At 46.7% G+C, this 21,921-nt stretch overlaps 1 protein-coding gene across 2 annotated transcripts; it reads left to right on the top strand.

Moving 5' to 3' along the window:
* Positions 1-694: 694 nt before the first annotated feature.
* PKM (pyruvate kinase M1/2) lies at positions 695-21,921 on the top strand. 2 transcript variants are annotated; one of them, XM_083371631.1, is made up of 11 exons: positions 695-803; positions 6,779-6,936; positions 7,552-7,643; positions 9,520-9,651; positions 10,318-10,504; positions 11,339-11,609; positions 12,458-12,608; positions 13,815-13,967; positions 16,750-16,916; positions 20,043-20,224; positions 21,073-21,921. In XM_083371631.1, the coding sequence occupies exons 2-11, from the start codon at positions 6,798-6,800 to the stop codon at positions 21,177-21,179; spliced, it is 1,581 nt and encodes a 526-aa protein (XP_083227757.1). In that variant the 5' UTR covers positions 695-803; positions 6,779-6,797; the 3' UTR covers positions 21,180-21,921. The 2 variants fall into 2 exon arrangements, with proteins under 2 accessions (XP_083227757.1, XP_083227756.1); XM_083371630.1 differs by lacking the exon at positions 16,750-16,916 and adding an exon at positions 17,595-17,761 and having other exon boundaries at positions 21,073-21,920.

Genomic DNA, 21,921 nt, shown 5'->3' on the forward strand with positions numbered 1-21,921 from the left:
GCTCAGGAATTCTGGGAGTTGAAGTCCACGAGTCATAAAAGAGCCGAGGTTGCCCTAGGCCAGGGGTCTTCAAACTTGGCCCTTTTACGACTTGTGGACTTCAACTCCCAGAATTCCTCAGCCAGCGTGCCTGGCTGAGGAATTCTGGGAGTTGAAGTCCACAAGTCATAAAAGGGCCAAGTTTGAAGACCCCTGCCCTAGGCCCTTAATCTGGAAGCGCCGGGTCCCAAAGGGCCTCCGCGGGCTCGGCCCTTCGCGCGGCTTCCAGCCTCAGTTGGCCAATTCAGCCTCCGGCCCCCCCCCCGCGGTATTTTCCACAACTGGCCCAGAGTCCCCCCCCGCCCGCCCGCCCGCCCGCCCCGCAGAGGGAAGCGCTTCTGGCTCTGCTCTCCATCGGTCCCGCCCGCGGGCTTCGCCAAGCATCCCAGGGACAACCGCATCCCCTCTCGTCTCCTGGGCTGGCGGTGGACGATGGGGCGGGGGAGCCTCGGGAGAAATGCCCGCGAAGGCGGGCGAGGCAATTGGGCGAGGGGGGGGGCTAAGAAGAGCAAAGGAGGCTCGCAGGCGGTTGCCGGCCGGGGGGCCGCGCGAGGCTCCGATCCCTCCGCTGAAGGCGGGAGAGGCAAATAGTCCCGAGGCCCCGCCCCGCGGGTCAGGCCAGCGAGATGGGGAGGGGCGGGGCGGCGGAGGGGTTCTCGGGGGCGGCGTGGCGAGGCGGCTCTGAATCACCTTCAGGCTGCGCTGCGCTGGCCGACGCTCAGAGAGGTGGAGACTCTCCGCGGGGACTGACCTTTGGAAGCCGGGTAGGTGAGACGGGGGGGGGGGCAGGGCAGGGCAGGGCCGGCCGCGGGGCAGCCGAGCGCTGTGCTGCAGAAGCTGCAGCAGCAGCAGCAGCCGGCTCCCGTCCCCATCATCTCCTGCCGGCAGCGCGGCTTCTTTCCGCAGGGGAGGAATTGCAACTCCGTGTGTTGGGTGGGGGGGGGGAGAGAGAGAGAGAAAGGCGCCAGGTGCCTGTCCGGGGGGGGCACAGTGAGATGCTGCGCTTTATCTGCCCCCCTCCGTCTGTAGACGACCTTGTGTGTCGGGAGCTGAGTGCGGGGATCCCGCTGGCCTCGTCGCCGGTTTTGCATCTGCGACACGTGAGAACGGGCTCCCTGCCCGTGTTTCTTCGCCCGGGCAAGAAAGGCTGTAATTCAGGCAGCCGAAGCTTCGTTAACACGCTACCGCATCTTTCAAAAAAAAAACCCTGTTCCTTCAACGCCCTTTTGCAAAGAGGGAGAGCGGCGAGGCTGCCCTCTTTCCGCCCCCCCCCGGCAGAGGCGCGGGCAGGCAGGGGGGAGGGGGGAGGGGGGGAGGGAGCGGCTTGGCACGCGGCCCTTTGTCCGGGGCAACCAGCTCCCCAGCCCCGGAAGCCAGGGCCCTCCCAGTGCGCCTGCGCGGCTTCGGAGGCCAGCGGGACCGGCCTGGCTGGAAGCGAAAGGCGCGCTGCGGCTCCCGCGTCCTTTCCCAGCACCGGCTCGGGATGCTGGAGAGTACCCGGGCCGCTGCCCGCAGAGGTCGGGGAAGGCCGGCGCAGACCTTGGGAGGCTCTCTGGTCCTCCCCCCCTCCATCTCTTCCCAGGCTTCCTTCCCATACATACATACATACATTTATTTATTCATTCATTCATACGTACATTTATTTATTCATTCATACATACATACGTACATAAATTTATTTATTTATTTTTATTAGACTTGTATACCGCCCTTCTGCCGTAGGACTCACAAGGTTTTTAAAAAACAATACAGCAAATTACAAAAAAATTAAAAACAATGAAAATGATTACATTAACCTTGAAATAAAAACCCCAATTAATACTCAGTCCAGTGCAGAGAGCTCAAAGAGCCAGGTCTTCAGTGCAAGATCTCCACTCCGGGGAGCTGGGGGGGGAAACCCCTTCCCGGCGCTTCTCAGAAGTGATGCGCGAGGCCAGGAATCTGGGCGCACCCAGAAGCCTCCAACCGGCCTGGCTGCCATTCCAGGAGCTCTTGGGGCTCTGCCAAGGGGAGGGGGGGCGCAAGAGATGGGTCAGGAGAGATCTGGTTGCACTTTGCCTCCTCTGACCTGCCTTGTCTCCCCTGAAAGGATCCCGAGAGGCCGGACCAGATCGTAAATCAAGGCAGCCAGGGCTCTTTATATATCTCTGCCTGCTTATTTTTCCACATACTCCAATCTCCTCCCCTCTCCCAGCAAGTCTTGCAAAAGTCTCACCCGTGGGGCAGGCGTAGAGTTTTTAGCATCCTTGTTCTCATCCGATCAATCTGTTTTTGCAAGTTCTTGATTTAGACCCTCCATTTTTCCCTTCGTTGCTTTGTGAAGGTGAGCACGCTCCTTCAGTCAGCGCCCTTCGACCATGATGTGGCATTTCCCGGGATGACCTTCCTTACTGCAGCATGTTGCCAGTTGCGGGAGGAACCTTTAAGGAACAAAGGGAATCACTTTCACTAATTATTTGCAACTTTCCTTTCTGTTGTGGAAATGCTTAGTGCGTCACTAAATTGTCAGGCGTACAATTTCTGAGCTGGGTAGGTTGAATGCTGTAAGCTCAGGGCAATATTTTTCAAAGGGAGTGGAATACCAGGTCCAGGTGCACCTCAGAATATTAGTTTAAAATTACTTAGTAGCTGCCAAGCAAGGTTTCTGTGGTTTGGTCCTTCAAGGATCTCTTCAGATGCAGGCTGTGGGGGTTGAGGATCATAGAAGTTATAGTCTGGGCATCCAGATTATAGTAGGTAGTGCACAAAAACTGCCCTATGGATACATCTGTCTTAATAAAATAGGAAATTACTACCTTCCAACTCTCCAGGATGATTTTGCTATTGTTTACTCTGCCAGCTACACTCCAGAATCTTTTGTGATTGCTTCACAAGCCGGCCATTACAATAGTTGCCTGTTGTGCTTTCCCATCCCCACTCTCCCAGGGCAAAATACACAAAATCTTCAAATCTTCAGCACATAGTCTCTTCCCACGTGCAAACTAACCTCAGACCAGTGCAGTTATACTTCAGACAAAGAGCCATCTGGAATCTCTCTCCAAGTGAGCTCACTGCCACGTGCTAAGAATCTGGGACAGAGAACCTGGAGATGATGGGGAGATGCTTCATCACACCAGAGGGATGGATCTTGCTATCCCTGCAAAGAACTGTTACAGCTAGCCAAATTTTCATGAGAGATCAGATTTCCCCCCCCCCCCAATCTCCTAGTGCTCCCAATGTTCCTAATGTGGGCAGATGGTAGAAGTGTGATGCAATGCTGGGTACTCAGAAGAAGGAAATGACTGTGCAGAATGATTGAGCAGAATAATTTGAAGAAGTAGGCCTTTACTGTTGCATCTTATTCTTGATATTGCCTATTAAATAGCATGGGAATTTCTGCCAATTAAAGTGCTATGTAAGCTTTCTGGACTCATCTTGGGCTGCATTAATATGGGGTATTTTGGGGCAAATGTGAGGACATTCACATTTGAGGAAGTCTTCTTCCACCTTGCATGCTTTATCTCCACCCACCTCTCTTTCCCAGGCTGGTACCCCACCCTCACATTAAGGGAATTTTGGTAGACAAATAATAGAGATTTCCATAGTAATAGTCCACTACTATTGATCAAGTGTTCTAGGAGTGCCCAACATAAGTTCAGATGAAGGCTGAAGTTGCACACTGTGGCTTTTTAACAGGACACTGGGGTTAGTCCTTCACTGGTGAATCAATGATAAATAGACTCAAAAAAGGAAAAAAAAAGCACAGTTGCCTGCTTCAGATGTGTTCAAAACCTGAGTTTTCTGTGGTGCTCGTGACTTGCAGCAGATTGCTGTGAAAACTGGTGCATAGGATGGAAAATAGGATTGCTGTGAAAACTTGGTGCGTAGGATGGAAAATAGGATGTAATAGCAACTGGCTGCCAGTATACCAGCTGGGCGCAGTAAAGCTTCAGATACATGATGCAGCCATTATTCAGGGTCCCCAAATTTAGCCTTAGATTGTTCCCTTCTGGTTGGTATCATCTGTTCCATTTGGCTTTCCCAGTAGTGGTTTTTATTTTATTTTTTATTTTTTTTAAAAAATAACAAAAATAAAATGGTACAAATAGTTAAAGACTGGTCAGGTCAGATCTCCTGGGGGCATGATACTTATGAAAACCCATGCAATTTCAAATTAGGAACCACCCATTTTCTTTGTGATCATATGGGATTGGTATGTTAACAAACAACATTTTATATAGCATTGTAGCATTCGGTGTTATTCCTTATCTAACTTAGCATTTGGGCAATAACTCGTAAAGGATGATGTTGAAGATTGTCACATGATTCCTGCTTTAACAGTTCACATATTTTGGGCTGTGTCTCAGGTTAAGGCTTGTGTTGTGGCCTCAGGAAACTAAATCAACTTTCTGCAACTGGATACCCTCTCTGCCCCTCCCCCATTAAAAAGCAGGGTGCAGATGCTTGAATTGCCACCTGTAACGTTTGTTAACTTGCAGTGGCAACTATGGATATCTCTCATATGTTCATATTTCCGAAATGGATTGGGCCATGTTAAAAAAAAGCACACTTACATTGCAGATTGCAGGGAAGAAAAAAATGATAAAATGTGTACATTGCTCACTCAGATTTGTGCAAAACTGACAACAGTTTCAAGAACTGCAAGCATCCAGACGCCTGAATTGCAATGAGAAATTGGCCTGCCTTTTTCCTACTAAAGCTTTGGGGTGTTCGTATAAATCATTCTTCTCAAATTAAATCAAAGTGAACATAAATAAAACCTGCTTCTTTTTTTTAAAAAAACTCTTGACTACAAAGTTTTAACTGTAAGCTCCAGCATATGTCTTTCTCATCCCCTAGAGGTGAATTGATTGACCTCGGGGAATATCAGTTGTGAACAGCTAACATCAGTGACTTTCTGCAAATAGTTGGAACAAGCAGAAAAATATTTTAAGGCTGCTGCAGAATTTTTGCAGAAAGCTGCCTCCTTTAGGAATCCAGCTGCATGGGGTTTCCTGGTATTGTACGCAGGAAGGACCGCCACATGCTTCTCGGCTGAATTAAAAAAGGTTCTCCGTTGTGGTACTTAACTGAAAGCAAGCTGCATCTTCCATGGCGTTAAAGAACTAGCTGTGACTCAGGCCTCTGGCGAGCCTGGGGCGCTCTTCTTCTTTAAAGCCATGCGCGCAGGGAAAGTTGCACGTAGCACAGCAGGGCGGAGCATCTTACCGGCTCCAGAGCTGAAAGCAGAGTCAGTCTGAAATCCTGGAATAACAGGGCAACCTGAACCGCTCCCCTTGGCTTCAGAAGCAAGAGCAGATTTTTTTTTATCCCATTTACCGGTATATCCCGCCCTTCTCGGAAGACTCAGGCTTACAATCTAAGAAGCACAAATCAATGTGCTTAGCAATAGCCTTCATTCTATGTATATGCCTGCTTATTAGGGCTTCCCCCCCTCCCCAGCGGCATTACAAAGTCAGCTTATTGCCCCCAACAATCTGGGTCCTCATTTTACCTACCTCGGAAGGATGGAAGGCTGAGTCAACCTTGAGCCTGGTGGGACTCAAACCTGCATTAATTGCAGGCAGCTGGTGTTACTTAAGGAGGCATTAGCCCACTGCTCCACCACGGCTCTTTTCATGGCAGCTTGTAGAATCTTATTTAAAACTTGAGAAATCATGATTAAGTGATGCCTGTTCTTTTAGACCCTTAAGGTCTTCCCAAAGTGAAATTTGGTGGTCCGTTTGTTATGTTAGGAAACGTAATTCTTAAACATGTCATTTAAAAGTTTTGTTTTTCTCATTTTGTTCTTTTAACTGCAAGGCTGAAAGGTGGCATCTTGACTGTGAACCCAAAGTGCTGTTTTATGCTTGAGCATGTTTTGCCTGTGAGGTGCATAGGTTAGTCTTAAAGAAACTTAAATCACTTTTGTTCATGAACATTACACATTCATTATTAGATTTATATCCTGCTTTTATTTTGTACAATGTGATAATGGCGGTTACTTGTGATTCAATATGTAGTTTGACTCTTACGATCTTACCTAGCATAAAACTCCCAGAATTTAACGGGATGCACTCATGAACTTTTCTGAATCCCCCCAGCCTACTGTTCTTTAGCATTCATAGCTTTGGATGGCCACCCCAATGGGACTTGTCAGCATTACACCTGCATAGCCCTGGGAAGATGATTCATCTACATTTAAGTGCTGCCTCGGAAGTGGTTCAGTTTGCATTTTTGCCATAATTTTTGCCCTGCATTCAGAAAAAAAGGTCTCTGAAGCCAGACCCAAGTTCTGCACCACCCCTGTTCCTGTTTGCGTTTGGATCGTGGAAATGGATTGGTGCAGCAAAGGTGCATGGACTGGTACATGCAATTGCAGTTCAGAGGAGTAGCGCATTTGTGGTTTATGCTAAATTTGTTCCGCCTCTTTCCTGAGCAAGAACGGAAGACAAGTGTCTGAGGAATTGGGGAAGCCTCCGTTGCTCCTTGAGACTTCAGGAAATGTTTTATCCTTGAATACAGGGCTGCTGTTACGAGGACAAAACGGGACGCCTAGAATCCAAAAAGAGATATTCAGAGCTCAGACTACTCTTCTTTCAGGTTAAAAACACCTCCCAAATGCTGAAAGCGGCCTCTCTTCAGCCTCAAAGTGGAGTATTTCCACGAATTCTGTGCACGGAACATTTAGAGATGAAACATTTGGTGTACCTGCTGCTGAATGTTATTGAGTACTGTAACTTTTGTGTTCTTGCTTTAGATATCGACCGTCAGCAACCATGTCTACCAGTGACGCTTTCATCCAGACCCAGCAGCTGTACGCTGCCATGGCAGACACATTTTTGGAACACATGTGCCGACTGGACATTGATTCCCCACCAATCACGGCAAGAAATACTGGCATTATTTGCACCATTGGTAAGTTAGGGATGAGCCCCCAAATGGAGGTTGGCTTGGGACACTCCTGTGTGTTAGCTCAGCTCATATATAGAACACCTGTCTAGCTAAGAGACTTCCTATTAAAGTCTTGTTCCTGCAGTATCTGCAAAGTGATCCATTGACATCCTTTTTCAAGAAGTTTGACTGCTGAATGTGACTGTTTAACAGACTTGGAAGCGACCTTAGAGGTCTTCTAGTCCAACCTCCTGCACGAGCAGGAGTCCCTATACCAGGGGTAGGCAACCTTGGCTCTTTTGTGACTCGTGGAGTTCAACTCCCAGAATTCCTGACCCAGCATGGCTGAGCTTGGAAACCTCTCCCTTTCCCCTCAGCGTGGCTGGCTCAGGAATTCTGGGAGTTGAAGTCCACGAGTCACAAAAGAGCCAAGGTTGCCTACCCCTGCCCTATACCATTTCAGACAATGTAATTTCATGTAGTTTATTTAAATAAGGAAATCAGATACATGTCAAAGGAAAGAAAAGTGAGTTGCAAACTTGCAGAGGAAGTGTAAGGTCTTAGCTTGATAAGGAGCTATGGATGTAGAGTTTTAAGAATTGGGTCTCTGCTCACCAAGTTTTATTCTCTGTCTCTTAGGTCCGGCTTCTCGGTCAGTAGAAATGCTGAAAGAAATGATTAAATCTGGAATGAACGTTGCCCGTCTCAACTTCTCTCACGGAACTCATGAGGTACAAGAAAATCAGAAGAAAAACCAGGGCAGGAATTGATGGGAATGAAAAGAAAGCCACTTTCTGACATAGAAGTCAAACAGCAGTAATAAATTAGGGATTCTTATTCAATAAGCACTGAATTCAGTAACACAGATTAATCTCAGCCTCCAGATTTAGGGTTATAATTTCAGGTGTCCTGCTCGATGAAACGATGTCCAGTTTCATAAAATAATTCTAATAAGCTGCTACAGTTCTTTGCCACAGATGCATGGTTGCACTGCTGTCCCTTTCCTGGTAAAATGAGGTTGGATTATTTCTTAAGGCTAAGGACTCCTGCTGCCTTCTACTTGGTTGACTTAAATGGTCTTCTCTCTGGAGGTCAACGTGGATTGAATTACTTCTAGTTTCAAATGGCAGCGGAGCTTAAATGCCTGGGTTAAACAAAACAGAATTGCGAAAACGGAATGTGAAGTGAGCAGGGCCTGAAAAAAAGATCACACAATAAAGTCTTGGCCATCTTAAAATAGAGAGTACTTGCCAGCAAGCTCTGTACAACGTCTGGACACAGAACAAATATCAGAAGATCTTTTTTAAAAAAAAACAACGCTACACCTTTCCTTAAGTTGGGACTGTTCAGTGCTGAAAGACAGTTTAGCTATCATTCTCCTGTTACTAGATCCTGCTGTGTGCCTTCTTCCACAAGATCGTGAAACACTTGATTTGGTTAGCTCTAAGTATCCCTGCAGATTTGAGGTGACCGAACCAAATCTTTTACTTCCCTGTGATGTTTGAAAGCTACGTGAGATTTTACTGAGTGCCAGGCAGGATATGTTAACGGGACAAAGTGATAACATTTTAAAGGATCCAAGTAATTCCTGGAATGAAAGGTTTCCAACTTGATAAGGTAGCACATCTGTTTCCCAAATAAATCAGATCTGTCTTAGGGATTGGCTCTGTGGCCTTTGAAAAGCATTGCACTTTAAGGTCACAAGAATTGTGGTACTTTCAAGGAGAAGAGGACAATCCCACTTCTATAAATAAAGCAGCCTTCTCAGCAGTACAACCTTGGTTAGGAGATACTTCCCCCCCTCCCGCCCCCATCTACATCTTTTCTTAAAGGCCACCAGGCTGCTGTTCACTTCCAAAAGGTCAAACTACAGATTGAAAAACCTTACTAGGGGAGTTTCAGTTTAGTGCACAAAATGCTAGGCTTTGTTCATCTATCTTTCTTTAAAAACCACCCCTCTTAAAGCTTGGCCTTAAATTAATAGATTCTCAAGTATCATATATACTTGTAAATGAACTGAGAATTTTAGGTGCCACAATACCCTTCAAAAATTGGGTTCAGCTTAACCCTGGATGAACTTATCTACACACACATGGTAATAAAAGTCCTCGTATATACTTATGGATAAGCCTATTTGGATATGCTGACCCATGAATTTTTAACAAAATACCATAAGACAATTGTAAAAAAACATGAAAACTTCAAGTCCCATTTTAACTACAGATGGCATATTGCTTATAATGTTTTGGCAGAACAGTCGGCTTACCAGCGGAATGGGCTTATCCTCAAGTATAAGTATATACAGTAGTTAAAATTACTGATTAATTGCCTTTAAATCTTCCTTTACTGACTTTAGCAGGGTCTTGGTGCTCTAGCAGTGAAGTGAAATAATTCTCTAGCTTAACGTTTCTTGTGGGATCTTGGCTTGATTTTTAACCCTGAGTTATAGTTAGTAAGTTCAGAGATAGGCATAAACCAATTGTCCTGTCAAAAAAAAACCTAGATGTGGATTTAATGGATAGTGTTTAGCAAATTGAGGGCAGCAAGATTAAAACTAGGCAGACAGTTACTGTTATTACATAAGGTTTGCACGTTCCTCTCTTTTAGTATCATGCAGGAACAATCAAGAATGTACGACAAGCTACCGAAAGCTTTGCTTCTGATCCAATCTCCTACAGACCTGTCGCTGTTGCCCTGGATACTAAGGGGCCTGAGATTCGAACTGGGCTCATCAAGGGGGTAAGTGGGTTTCTGTCTTTGCGGCGACCCGGTTCTTGCAGTTTGGACTGCTTCTGTTCATCCTACTTTGCACCCTTCTGACAAGCAAAGTCGTCGGAGAAGCCAGACTGCACAAGCCATGTTGCTAACTTAACAAACGCAGTGATTCACCTGTAGCAAGAAAGGCCCTAAAATGGACAAAACTCACTTAATAACTGTTTTGCTTAGCAACAGAAAGATTGGGCTCAACTGTGCTCGTAGGTCGAGCACTGCCTAGACTGACTTTCTCTCTCCAGTGATTAAGAATATAGCGGTGGATCACTGAGCGGTTATATAGTAGAGCAGAGGTCCCCAATCCCCGGTCCGTGGACTAGTACCGGGCCGCAGCATGCCAGCAACCGGTCCGCACAAACAAGCAAAGCCCCATCCAGGGGATGCAGACAGTACACAAAACCACATATTCTCCGGTCCATGGAAAAACCTCTCCACGGAACTGGTCCCTTGTGCACAAAAGGTTGGGGACCTCTGTAGTAGAGTTTCCAGGTTACTCTAAAGCAGGAAGCCATGCAGAAAGAGGGGAAAGGTACCTGTGGTGGCTTTCTGCACCTTCTGGAGATGTTGCTTTTGGATGGTCTTGGAGGTGGGGCAACAGAATCCCTGTGGTTTCAACTTGATTTATGCCTGCAGAGTGGTACAGCAGAAGTGGAGCTTAAGAAGGGTGCAGCTCTGAAAGTGACTCTCGACAACGCTTTTATGGAGAAGTGCGATGAGAATGTATTGTGGGTGGACTACAAAAATATCACCAAGGTTGTGGAAGTCGGCAGCAAAATCTACGTGGACGATGGCCTGATTTCCCTTAAAGTTAAAGAGAAAGGTAAGGTCTGCCCAAAGTCCTTTGAAATGAGATGAGCGGCAAATAAATCTAATCAACGGATTCCAAATAATGCACCCAAAGTCTTAAAATAGCAGTATCTCATTCAACCCACCATTTACAAAGTTCGGCCGGTCCGGTGGGGGCCTTACAAACTTTACAAAATCACAGCATCGCCGTTAAAGCCACTTGCAAGGATGCAACCTGGCTTGGTGATCCTCTCAACTCAAAGGCTTATTGAAAAATCTCTCCCCTCCCCCCTTTTTATGACCCTGTCATCCCTTATATGAAGTGGGTGTTGGGGCAACTTAATGGAGTTGAGAGTTTACTGGCTGGATGCCCTTCCTGACACCTACTTGGAATTCACGGCAGATATTTTCTCTTTGTGCCCTGATAAACCTCTGTCCTTGCCTAGCACCAAACTCAGCTTCCTGAGTGGGAGGCGAGCGTCTTCACCTCTAGGCCATTGCGCCGGTCACTTACTGAAAAAAAGTTCTCTATACCATAATCTATATCAGGGGTCCCCAACCCCCGGTCCACGGACCAGTAGCGGATTGCGGCATGCCAGCAACCGAGTTTGACCAAAGTTCTTTTGCAAAGATGTCAAGAGTTAAAGGTGACCATTTTGATCCCAAAGGTGCTTTTCCAAAAGGCAGATGGACTTTCTTCAGGTTCTGAAGAAGCTTCTTGGATGAGAAGTGAAACATTTTCAAGGGGGGGGGAACCCCCAAGAAAGTCCAGTTGCCTTTTGTGGGGGGGGGGAGAAACACCTTTGAGGTACAACGATTGAGCATCTCCACAGACATTGACCCTGTTGATGTTTCAAATCCTTGGCAGGTGCTGACTTTGTCATGACCGAAGTTGAGAACGGAGGGACGTTGGGCAGCAAAAAAGGGGTCAACTTACCTGGGGCTGCTGTAGACCTGCCTGCTGTTTCTGAGAAGGACATCCAGGATCTCAAGTTTGGTGTCGAGCAGGACGTGGACATGGTGTTCGCCTCCTTCATCCGTAAAGCGGACGACGTTCACGCCGTCAGGAAGGTGCTTGGGGAAAAGGGGAAGAACATCAAGATCATCAGCAAGATCGAAAACCACGAGGGGGTTCGCAGGTGAGGGGCTGGTTCAGAAAGTCATACCTGAGGCTTATTTGATTCAGGCCTTGCCGGATAACTTTATTCAGGTTTTCTTTCTGACTTCTGGCTTAATGGTAGGATATTTATCCTAGAAACTGAACTGCACGGTGACGGCACTTCGAAAATCACTTGTCTTTCTTTAAAATGTCACAAGTGGACCTGAGATGCTCAGCAGACTTGATTCTCTCTCTTTTCCCCCCCTTCCCCCTTGGGGTTGTGTACTATTTGACGCATATAAAGGTAGTCCTCAACTTACGATCACAAGTGAGGCCAACGTTCCTGTGTTGTTAAATGAGACATTTTTGTTAAATGAGCTTTGCCCCATTTTATAGCATTAATCATTACAGTGATGAATATTTATGTTACTTATATTTAAGGGTGTAGGTCTATACATACGTTACACAGAGTACGTTTAAATGTGTGTTATGTATGTGTACACTTTGAGAGCAAGCAACTAAATTCAGTTTTAATCTGCCATTGTACCCACAGTAAAAAAAATGACAAGGTTATCTGCCCGCCTGTCTGTCTGTCTGTCTGTCTGTGTCTATCGCAAAGGGGGATCACATGACCCTGGGATGCTGTGACCGTCTAAAATATGAACCAGTTGCCAAGCCTTTGAATTTTGACCCTGGGGATGCTGCAGCAGTCATAAACGAAAAAGAGTCATAAGTCACTTTTTCTGGGTGCCATTGTAACTTTGAAGGGCCGCTGAATGAACGGTTGTAAGTCGAGGTCTAACTGTAGTTAACAGGACTTTAACTACAGTCCTTGGCTTCTCTCCCAGCACCCTTAGCCTATATAATCCTTCCCTCTTTCCTTTTCAGATTTGATGAAATTATGGAAGCCAGTGACGGCATCATGGTTGCCCGGGGTGATCTTGGTATTGAGATTCCAGCCGAAAAAGTCTTCCTTGCCCAGAAAATGATGATTGGCCGCTGCAACCGAGCCGGCAAGCCTATTATCTGTGCCACTCAGGTATTTGAAGGCTTTGAGCAAAGCCACTTAAGGGCTCTGCGGCAATGGAGCGCTGTCTTGCTCGGCAATTCTTAATATGGCATCTTGTGCCCGTATTGCTGAGGGAAATAAAAGGGGACCGAGGTTAATGGGGTGCCTTAAATAGCAAAAAAAAAAGTTACTGTGGAAGCTTGTCTGGAACCATTTTTAAAGCGTCCTACAGGTTAGCGTAGAATTAAGGATTTGAACTTGGCTAGCAGTTGAGATTGCTGTTGACACCTGAGTGTCCGTAGATTTTTACCTTGTCCTTTACAGTGGTTGGTTCAAATGTTTTTGCAGGGAGAGACACTTAGCTACAGCAACATCTTGAAACTTGGAAGAAAATAGATTCCTATTCTGCTTAATTGGACTGGCGGGGAAGTATTGCTGATGAGGCAGATTGTTAGGGCACCCCCAGAGGTTAACTCAGAAATTCAAACACACACACACACACACACACACACACACACACACACACACCCCTAAACTTCTCCCAGAGTGTCCATGAGGTTGCCAGAAGCTGTGACTCAGCTTCAAAGTGTGGCAAAAATAAACGAGTGATTGCAACTGAAGCACTGTGGGCTAAGAGCTTTAACACAATTAAATGATGGGCATAAGCCCTCCCTTACAATAAGGTGATTTGCTCCGAAGGCAGTTTAAATCAGCTCAGGGCTCTGAGATAGGCTATAAATGTTGAGGTTGCATTTCTTTAGCTGAACTTTAGAGGTAGTTTGAAGCTAGATAGGTTCCCCTGGATGGGGAACCTACTACTACTAAAGGTCTCATTTTTTTGGCCTTGAGGAGGACAAGTTGATGCCTTGCTTTGTCCCCTGTAGCTTTGTTAGATAGAACTAGAATAGCAGAATAGTAATAGAATGGTAGTTAGGATAGTAGAACGAAAGGATAATTTCCTGACGGTGAGAACAATCAATCAATGGAAGGGTTTGCCCTCATAAGGTGTGGGTGCTCCATCGCTGGAGGTTTTTCAGAAGAGATGGGACCATCGTTGGTCTGGAATGGTATTGGGGCTTCCCTGTCTGAGCAGGGGGTTGGACTAGAAGACCTCCAAGGTCCCTTCCAACTCTTGTTCTGTTAACGTTATGAGAAGCTTCCCCTTTCTTTGCAAGATCATTTTAATAGGGCAACTCTGTCCTGCAGTGGAGCAAGTAATTTTTGTTTGCCTGCCAGATGTTGGAGAGCATGATCAAGAAGCCCCGCCCGACACGTGCGGAAGGAAGCGACGTAGCCAATGCTGTCCTGGATGGAGCCGACTGTATCATGCTGTCCGGAGAAACTGCCAAAGGAGACTATCCCCTGGAGGCTGTCCAGATGCAGCACCTTGTAAGCTTGCCCTTCGACACTGGCTGGTTTAGAAGCACTGGCTCTCCCTCCCAGTTGCCCCTCCCAACCAAACCTTTCCCAGACTGGTAGCTAGCAGAGTGAGTTATATCCAACAGTGGCTGGTCTTTCCCCCTGACCTGTCCACCCAGCTTAATGCCTTCCAGGTATGCAAAAGTTGATGCGCAGCAGATCTGGAGAAGGCAAGCCTTGTCTGCAGAAGACAGAGGCTATCTTACGGGCATGCAGGTATAACTGGACGGGGGATCTAGTAGATTTGCAGAGCTCGAGACCCTTTCATCTGTCTCTCGGGTTGCCTAAGCCGTCCAGATCCCTCATGTTCAGTTTTGAGTTGTTTTTTTTTTGTGTGTGTGGGATCCCTGTTGAAATAAGAGAATTGCCTTGGTCCCTTGCATGTGACCTTCCATTGTTTAATTATCTGGGCTTTAAAAGTAACTTGGCTTCTTTATGTTGCTCGGGGGTGGGGGGGAGAGAAGGAAATCCCCCGGGGTGGAAATACATGGGTCTGAATCCCAAATTCACTTCTCTCTCGTCCCTAGAACTTCCTGGTAACTGGGCAGGGGATGGGGAGAAAGGGTGGGACTGGGTGGCCCCTTCGATTTTGGTTTTTGCTGAAGTATTCTGCCCTTGGATAGTATCTAATTTACAAAGTGCATGACTGACCTCATAAAACTGCCAGAGAACTTCTCTGATCTGCTTTGGGATTTTGTAGTTTTTCCATTGACCGACTTTTGTACCAAATACCAGAATTAAAACACTGATTGCGTTGGCTGTTTGCTGTGGATTACAACAGCCTTATAACCTACTAGCGTCAGCTGCAGTATCAGGTTAGTTAGCTTCCTCAAAAGAGCTCTCCTCCTGTACCAGAAGGATACTAACGCTACATCTTGGCTTGGACCGAGTTCCTCTGATAACGTCCCGTCCATCGTCACCCCAAACAAAAAGGATTCCCAAGGCCAAAAGCATGACTTACGTTGTCATACTAATCCTCTCTAAAACCTCCTTCCTTGGATTGCACGTTCCCCTCTGCTTTCAAATCGCTTAGGACAATAGGCTAAGGGAAATTTAGGGAGTAAATACAAACAGGGCAGTTCCTCCAAAGTATTGAAAGGCAGGAAGATTGAGTCAGTCCTCTGAAATGGTTCGGGGAAGACATTTCTGGCACCACCAGAAACCTGGACAAGCAGAAGAATTGACCTGTTTTCCAATAGCATTCGGAGATTAAAAAAAAAGTTAACATTCAACCTTCCTGTTCATCTCTATTTTCCTTTGAGAAATACACACAAAGATCCTAAGAGCCCTCAACGTTTTGTTGGGGTGTGTTAAATTTAACTGACTTTGAAAAGATTTAGAAGCAGTGTCCTGTTTGCCGTAAGTATCTCAGGAGAATTGAGAGTGCCCGCAGAAGGTTCTTCCTGATGCCTTCATTTTCAATATGTAAACATTCAGAAACCCTCAAATTAAAATATTTTGATTTAACAGCCGGGGGGGGGAGGGGAAGAACAGCCTGATTTGTGGACTTGAAGGATTATCGTAACCCTTAGGCTTCCAGGGGTTATTAAAAGCATTTTTGAATTGTAATCAGAACATGCTTTTCCTAGGATCCCAAGTCTGAAATAAAGAGGAATTTTGTCTTTATGGGGCCGCCTTCCCTCCTATTAGCCTCCATCTGTAGTCTGGAAGCAGACACACATTCACGGCCTCATCCTTGAGAACAGATCTGCTGCTGTAACAGATTCGCAGAAGAATATTTCAGGTTGCAATTAAATATAGATTCTAAAATGCATCTCGGCATCACTGTGCCTTCTACTAAGACTAACTATCTGTATAATGGTGGGTTCTGGCTTTATATCATCTCCATCTTTGTAAAATGCACACAATCTTGATCCTTGGAGGTCTAAAGTGCAGTAAAAAGCGTAAATTTCCAAAATTGGGCTATTTTGCTTTCCCTAATGTGTCATGTTGCAAATAATTCTTATCGACTCTTACCTAAACTGCCTCGTTATAATAATCTGGAATGGGTAGAGCTTTGCATGCTTTAAAAACGCAAGCCAAGTCTCAACTTTTGGCTGGGAAGATCACATATCAGCTAGTTCCTGAAACGGGACACACCAATTCAACACACCGTGGTTGAAAAATCATTGTCTTGGGACTAACGGTTATTTTCAAGGAAGCTCACGAGCACAGAAGCATAGAATTGACCTGCCATTTAAACTCGGTGGGGGGGGGGATGACAATTACTTGAATCCTGCACTGGCTAACTTACAGGAGAATATCTGAGTTTGGGCAAATTCTTACACAGCAGTTGGCAGATTTAAGTGGAATTTCTACAGCCAAATGAGAGACTTTGGTTTCCTGCTAAAAATTTTGGGTGGTGCAGCAACAGAATCTCCAAACCTCAGGATATATAAATAATAATAATCCATTCAGTGGCACGGCAATGCTGGTTTTGTAATCGGAGCTTAGCACGGATGCCCTGAAATTTTAGTTAATTTCATTGGTGGATTTGAGCAACTCTCCTCCCTTCAACTTGACCTGAACGATATCCCACTCTTTGAGTACTGATTGTGGCTTTGGTGGTGGTCCTAATTTGGGAAGCTGGATGCTGCCTCACCCTCACTGTCGTCACATGCATGTCAAATGAGCCATTAACTCTCTCTGCCTATTAACGTGATCACATTACTCCGATATATCTCTTTTCCTTCTTTCTGTGTTGCTTTTCCCTTCCCTTCCCTCCCTCCCTCCCTCTCGCTCTGGCCTACAGATAGCTCGCGAGGCCGAGGCCGCGGTCTTTCACCGTCAGCTGTTTGAAGAACTTTATCGTCTCGCTGCTGGCAGTCGCAACCCTTCCGAAGCCATGGCTGTAGGCGCTGTGCAGGCCTCTTTTAAGTGCTTAGCTGCAGCTCTGATAGTTTTGACAGACACCGGCAGGTAGGGCTCAGACTTAGCCAGCGTAAGCAAGTAACCTTGGCTGGAGGATTTGTTACTGGTAGGTAGAGGTGCTCTGGAACAAAACAAAAAAAATTTAAAAAAGCAAGCATCCAGGTGCTGCTCTATGCCAGTAGGTTTCTCCCACAGCATTCTTAAAACTGTGAAAAGTGTCAGCATGTCAGTAGGCAACCTCGGCTCTTTTATGACTCGTGGACTTCAACTCCCAGAATTCCTGAGCCAGCCACGCTGAGGGGAAAGGGAGAGGTTTCCAAGCTGAGCCGTGCTGGCTCAGGAATTCTGGGAGTTGAAGTTCCACGAGTCATAAAAGAGCCGAGGTTGCCTACCCCTGGTCTAACCAAGCAGGATTTTGAGGTAGGTCAAAGCAGATCCAGAGAGGTTCGCAGATGTGCATGGAGTGAATGCACAGGCCGCTGGTAGACTGGCGTGTGGGGTGATGTGGGCACCTCTTGCACCAGGTGAGCCCAGGCAGTGGATGCAGACCAAGTTGAGCCGAGACTCGCCTGCTCTTGTTGAGGATGACCGACTCATCCGGGTTGATTCCTACCTTGGTTGCCTCCACGCTGGTTCTCCCCTCCACTCGGCCCACCATCGTCCCCACCTCCACTCTTGCTATGCCTGACGTGTTCGCCGTCACCCGAACGCCTGTTGCTCTTGTAGATTGCTCGCGAAGCAGAGGCAGCCATCTTTCACAGGCAATTGTTCGAAGAGCTGCGCCGGCTGGCCCCCCTGAACCGAGACCCTACCGAAGCTGCCGCTGTGGGTGCCGTAGAAGCCTCCTTCAAGTGCTGCAGTGGGGCCATTATTGTGCTCACCAAGTCTGGAAGGTAGGAGGCTGAAGGTGCTGGCAGAAGTCGCGAGGACTCTCTCAGATGGCCCGATAACAGACGCGCCCTGCTTCTCGGCAGCCTCCCTCTCTCGCTTTTTCTCCCTCTCAAACACAGGTTTTCAGTATCTGGATGGAAGCGCTGCTAACGTAGCCTCAGACTGCGTCTTCCCAGGCCAGGAGCTGCTTGCTTAGCCAGTGGTCCTCAAGCTTCACAGCACCACTCCGAACTGAACAATAACTGTATAGGGTTGGACAAGGAAATAAACACAACGATTTTCATAATTAAGCTTGTACATCACAGGCTTGCAGACCGGTGTTTCTCAACTTGGACAACTTTTAAGATGTGTGGACTTCGACTCCCAGAATTCATGCTGGCTGGGGAATTCTGGGAGTTGAAGCCCACACACCTTAAAAGCTGTCGAAATTGAGAAACGCTGTCTCAGACAATAACAGCGAAGCAGCAGCTTGCGGCAGACTTGTGCAAACAAAAGGGGAAGCAAAGCCTAGTGGGAATTTTCACGGGGCTCCCTACTTTGACTGGGCAGGTCTTAGAAGCTTTTAAAAAAAGAGGGCACTTCCCAGTGCATAAACCTCCAGCAAATTTTAGAACGGAGGTCCCCAGCCTTTTGGTCACCAGGGACCGGTTCCGTGGAGAAAAGTTTTTCCACAGACCAGAGAGTGTGAGTTTGTGTGCCTCTTGCATCCCGCAGATGGGCTTTGCTTGTTTGTGTGCACCTTTTGGTGGCATGCTGTGGCCCGATACCGGTCCGCGGACTGGGGGTTGGGGACCCCTGTTTTAGAAGACCTGCTTTAGAGCCGAGGTGGCACAGTGGTTAGAATGCAGTGCTGCAGCTACTTCTGCTGATTGCTGTCTGCCAGGAGTTCGAGTCTCACCGGCTCAAAGTTGACTCAGCCTTCCATCCTTCCGAGGTCGGTAAAATGAGGGCCCAGATTGTTGGGGGCAAGAGGCTGACTCTGTTAACCGCTTAGAGAGGGCTATAAAGCACTGTAAAGCGGTACATAAGTCTTAAGTGCTAGTGCTATTTAGTGGAAAAGTTGTGGGAGGTTAGTTATTGAGTGGGCAATGCCCATAGTTCAACAGCTGGGCAACACACACATTGAAACTTTGATCTCATTCTTAAATCAGCACACAGTTTGCACATTAAAAGGGGGGTGAGTTTGCTTCCAATTCAGTGTATGATGGAAGCCAGACCTCCATGCTAAATCCTAATGTTTATTTGAACATAGTGTGTTAGTTACAAGAACACAGCAATGGCTTTGTTATGCCAGGTTTAGCATGCCACGCAACTGGGTGCAAGCCTGCAGTTTCTTTATATCACTGTTCAAACTGGATAGTGAATTTTATTTCCTGCAGATCAGACCAAGGATGGCTGCACTATTACTATTACTTGCAGCTAGAATTGGTGCAGAGTTCTAGGAAATAACAGAAAAGCACCAACTGAAATGAACTATCCATTATATTGGCACCTGCCTAGAGCACACTTTAAAATTAGAACATACCGTACTTCCTGCTAAAGCTTTCTTACTGTTTTCTCATAAAGGGTTGCTACTTACCGTTTTCTTGGGAGTTCTGAAATACTGTGTTTTACAAATATAATTTAGTTCTGGATTGTATTCTCCTAATCCTATTTCTGTAAATGCTTTCAATCTCTTAGTCCAGGGGTAGGCAACCTTGGCTCTTTTATGACTCGTGGACCTCAACTACCAGAATTCCTGAGCCAGCTATGCTGGCTCAGGAATTCTGGGAGTTGAAGTCCACGAGTCATAAAAGAGCCAAGGTTGCCTACCCCTTAGTCCATGGGTCTTCAAACTCGGCCCTTTTATGACTCATGGACTTCAACTCCCAGAATTTCTCAGCCAGGCATGCTGGCTGAGGAATTCTGGGAGTTGAAGTCCATGAGTCATAAAAGGGCCGAGTTTGAAGACCCCTGCCTTAGTCGATACCAAATTGCCTCACGGCAAACACTTAATGCTTGGTGTTGAGAAAAACAAGGGACTGGAAAGAAAAAACAACGTTCCATTTGGGGCAGATATTTTATTGAATCTGCTAATTCTGTAGATTGGTCTCCTGGGAACTAATATTTTTAAATAATACTAGAAGCTGTTGACACCACGATGTGCATGTATGAATCTCAGGATATCTTTTTCCATCCTTTTGCGTTCCTTGTTTTAAAGCCAAACTGGGACTTGTAGAATTGGAGGTGTTCCAAGTCAGCTGGCAGTGATGAAGATAATTAAGCTTCCCAAATCTTTTCCAGATCTGCCCACCTAGTGTCCAGATACCGACCACGGGCCCCCATTATTGCTGTGACACGTAATGCTCAGACTGCCCGCCAGGCCCACCTTTACCGTGGCATTTTCCCGGTGATGTGCAAGGAGGCAACCCTGGATGCCTGGGCTGAAGACGTTGATCTGCGTGTCAACTTGGGCATGAATGTTGGTAAGAAGTCATTTATGAGTCTGGATTTCCTTCCTATAAGATTAGCGCGTTAGCTGAAGTGATCTACTGCTGTGGCAATGCGTTTTCCAGAAACTGGTGCCATTTGACACTGTATACCGCTATAGGCATACTTTAGTATTTAGAGTGATGTGCCCAGACTTGTGGGTGTTTCAGATTTAGCCATTCCTAACTTCTAAGTCAGGGGTTTCTAAACTTGGCAACTTTAAGACTTGAGGACTTCAACTCCCAGAATTCCTGAGCCAGCGTGGCTCAGCTTGGAAACCTCCCTTTCCCCTCAGCATGGCTGGCTCAGGAATTCTGGGAGTTGAAGTCCATGAGTCATAAAAGAGCCAAGGTTGCCTAAGACACGGGTTTCTTGAGGACTTCAACTCCCAGAATTCCCCAGCCACTTCTAAGAGGTCAGAGTAGATGGTCCACTGTAGGTAGTCCTCAACTTACAGCAGTAACTTAGCCCAAAATTACACCGATAAGTTGCCATTGTAAGTCGGGGCATAACATAACCAGATTTTGCCCGACAAGTGGGATTGGTTTTTTTGTTTTGTTTTGTTTTTTTTTTTTTTGTAGTAAACAAAAAAAGTAATGGAAACTGGCAAAAGAGCCTTTGTAAATGTGTGGTCACATGACTGCGGGTCACCACCAAACGGCCATAAAGTTTGCCAGGCACCCTGGAATGAGATCACGTGACCACGGAGGGAAGGTGGCTCTGCGGAGACCTGAGGCCATTTCATTAAGACGGTCATTAATCAGTCAGTCGTAAGTTGAGGACTGCCTGGAGATTCCACATTACCTGTCTTTCTCTCACATTTTCTGTTTTGGTCCCTTTCCAGGCAAAGCTCGTGGATTCTTCAAGTCAGGGGATCTGGTCATCGTGCTGACTGGTTGGCGCCCTGGATCCGGTTACACCAACACCATGCGGGTAGTGCCTGTCCCATAAAACGGATCCCCTGCAGTGACCACACCCCCTCCTCCCATCTCGCCACCTGCCCCTCTCTCTCGCATTAGACCAGCAGCTGCTTGCAATCTTGTTCTTGTCTGTAGAACGGATAGTGACTGCCCTAAGCCATCAAGCACAGTAACGGGGTGGGGGGAGTGAAAGAGACTTCAATTATTTAGGAATACTTGAAATAGTTTGATAAGTGGAACCTCTCCCGTTTCTTCCTTGCCCTGGGCTATCCGGCCTTACTTGTTAGGAACCAGTATGATCCAGCAGCCGGAGATGGCCCAGTTCCTCTTCTAGAGTTATCTGCTCCGCAGGGGAACTAGGAATATCTTGGCTGGCTTATTTAGTACAGCATTTTAGGCGAGGCTTGGTGTCATACTTGTCCTGAATCCCACCTTCTCCCCAGCCCCTCTCCTTTCTGTAAATTTGTGTTGTCATCACTCTGCCAAAAACACTCCACTCACCAGCTCTGCTACACCTTAGCTTGCTCATTCTTGCGAGGCCTCTCAAGTTCTTGCTGCGTGATACACAAAGCGTGCTTGTTCCATCGTAAGCCATGATGTGCATCACTTGACCAGGCCGACACACCCTCCAGTAGGGGTTGACCCAAACTGCCTCTAATGCCCCATGGAAGTTTTAGAAAGCAAATCTTACGTTTCCTGTTCTTCCTTGCCGGTAGACCTGAGGGATATCAGACTATATATATATATATATATATATATATATATATATATAT

Source organism: Vipera ursinii (assembly GCF_947247035.1).
Source record: "Vipera ursinii genome assembly, chromosome: 11".
Lineage (NCBI taxonomy): Eukaryota > Metazoa > Chordata > Lepidosauria > Squamata > Viperidae > Vipera > Vipera ursinii.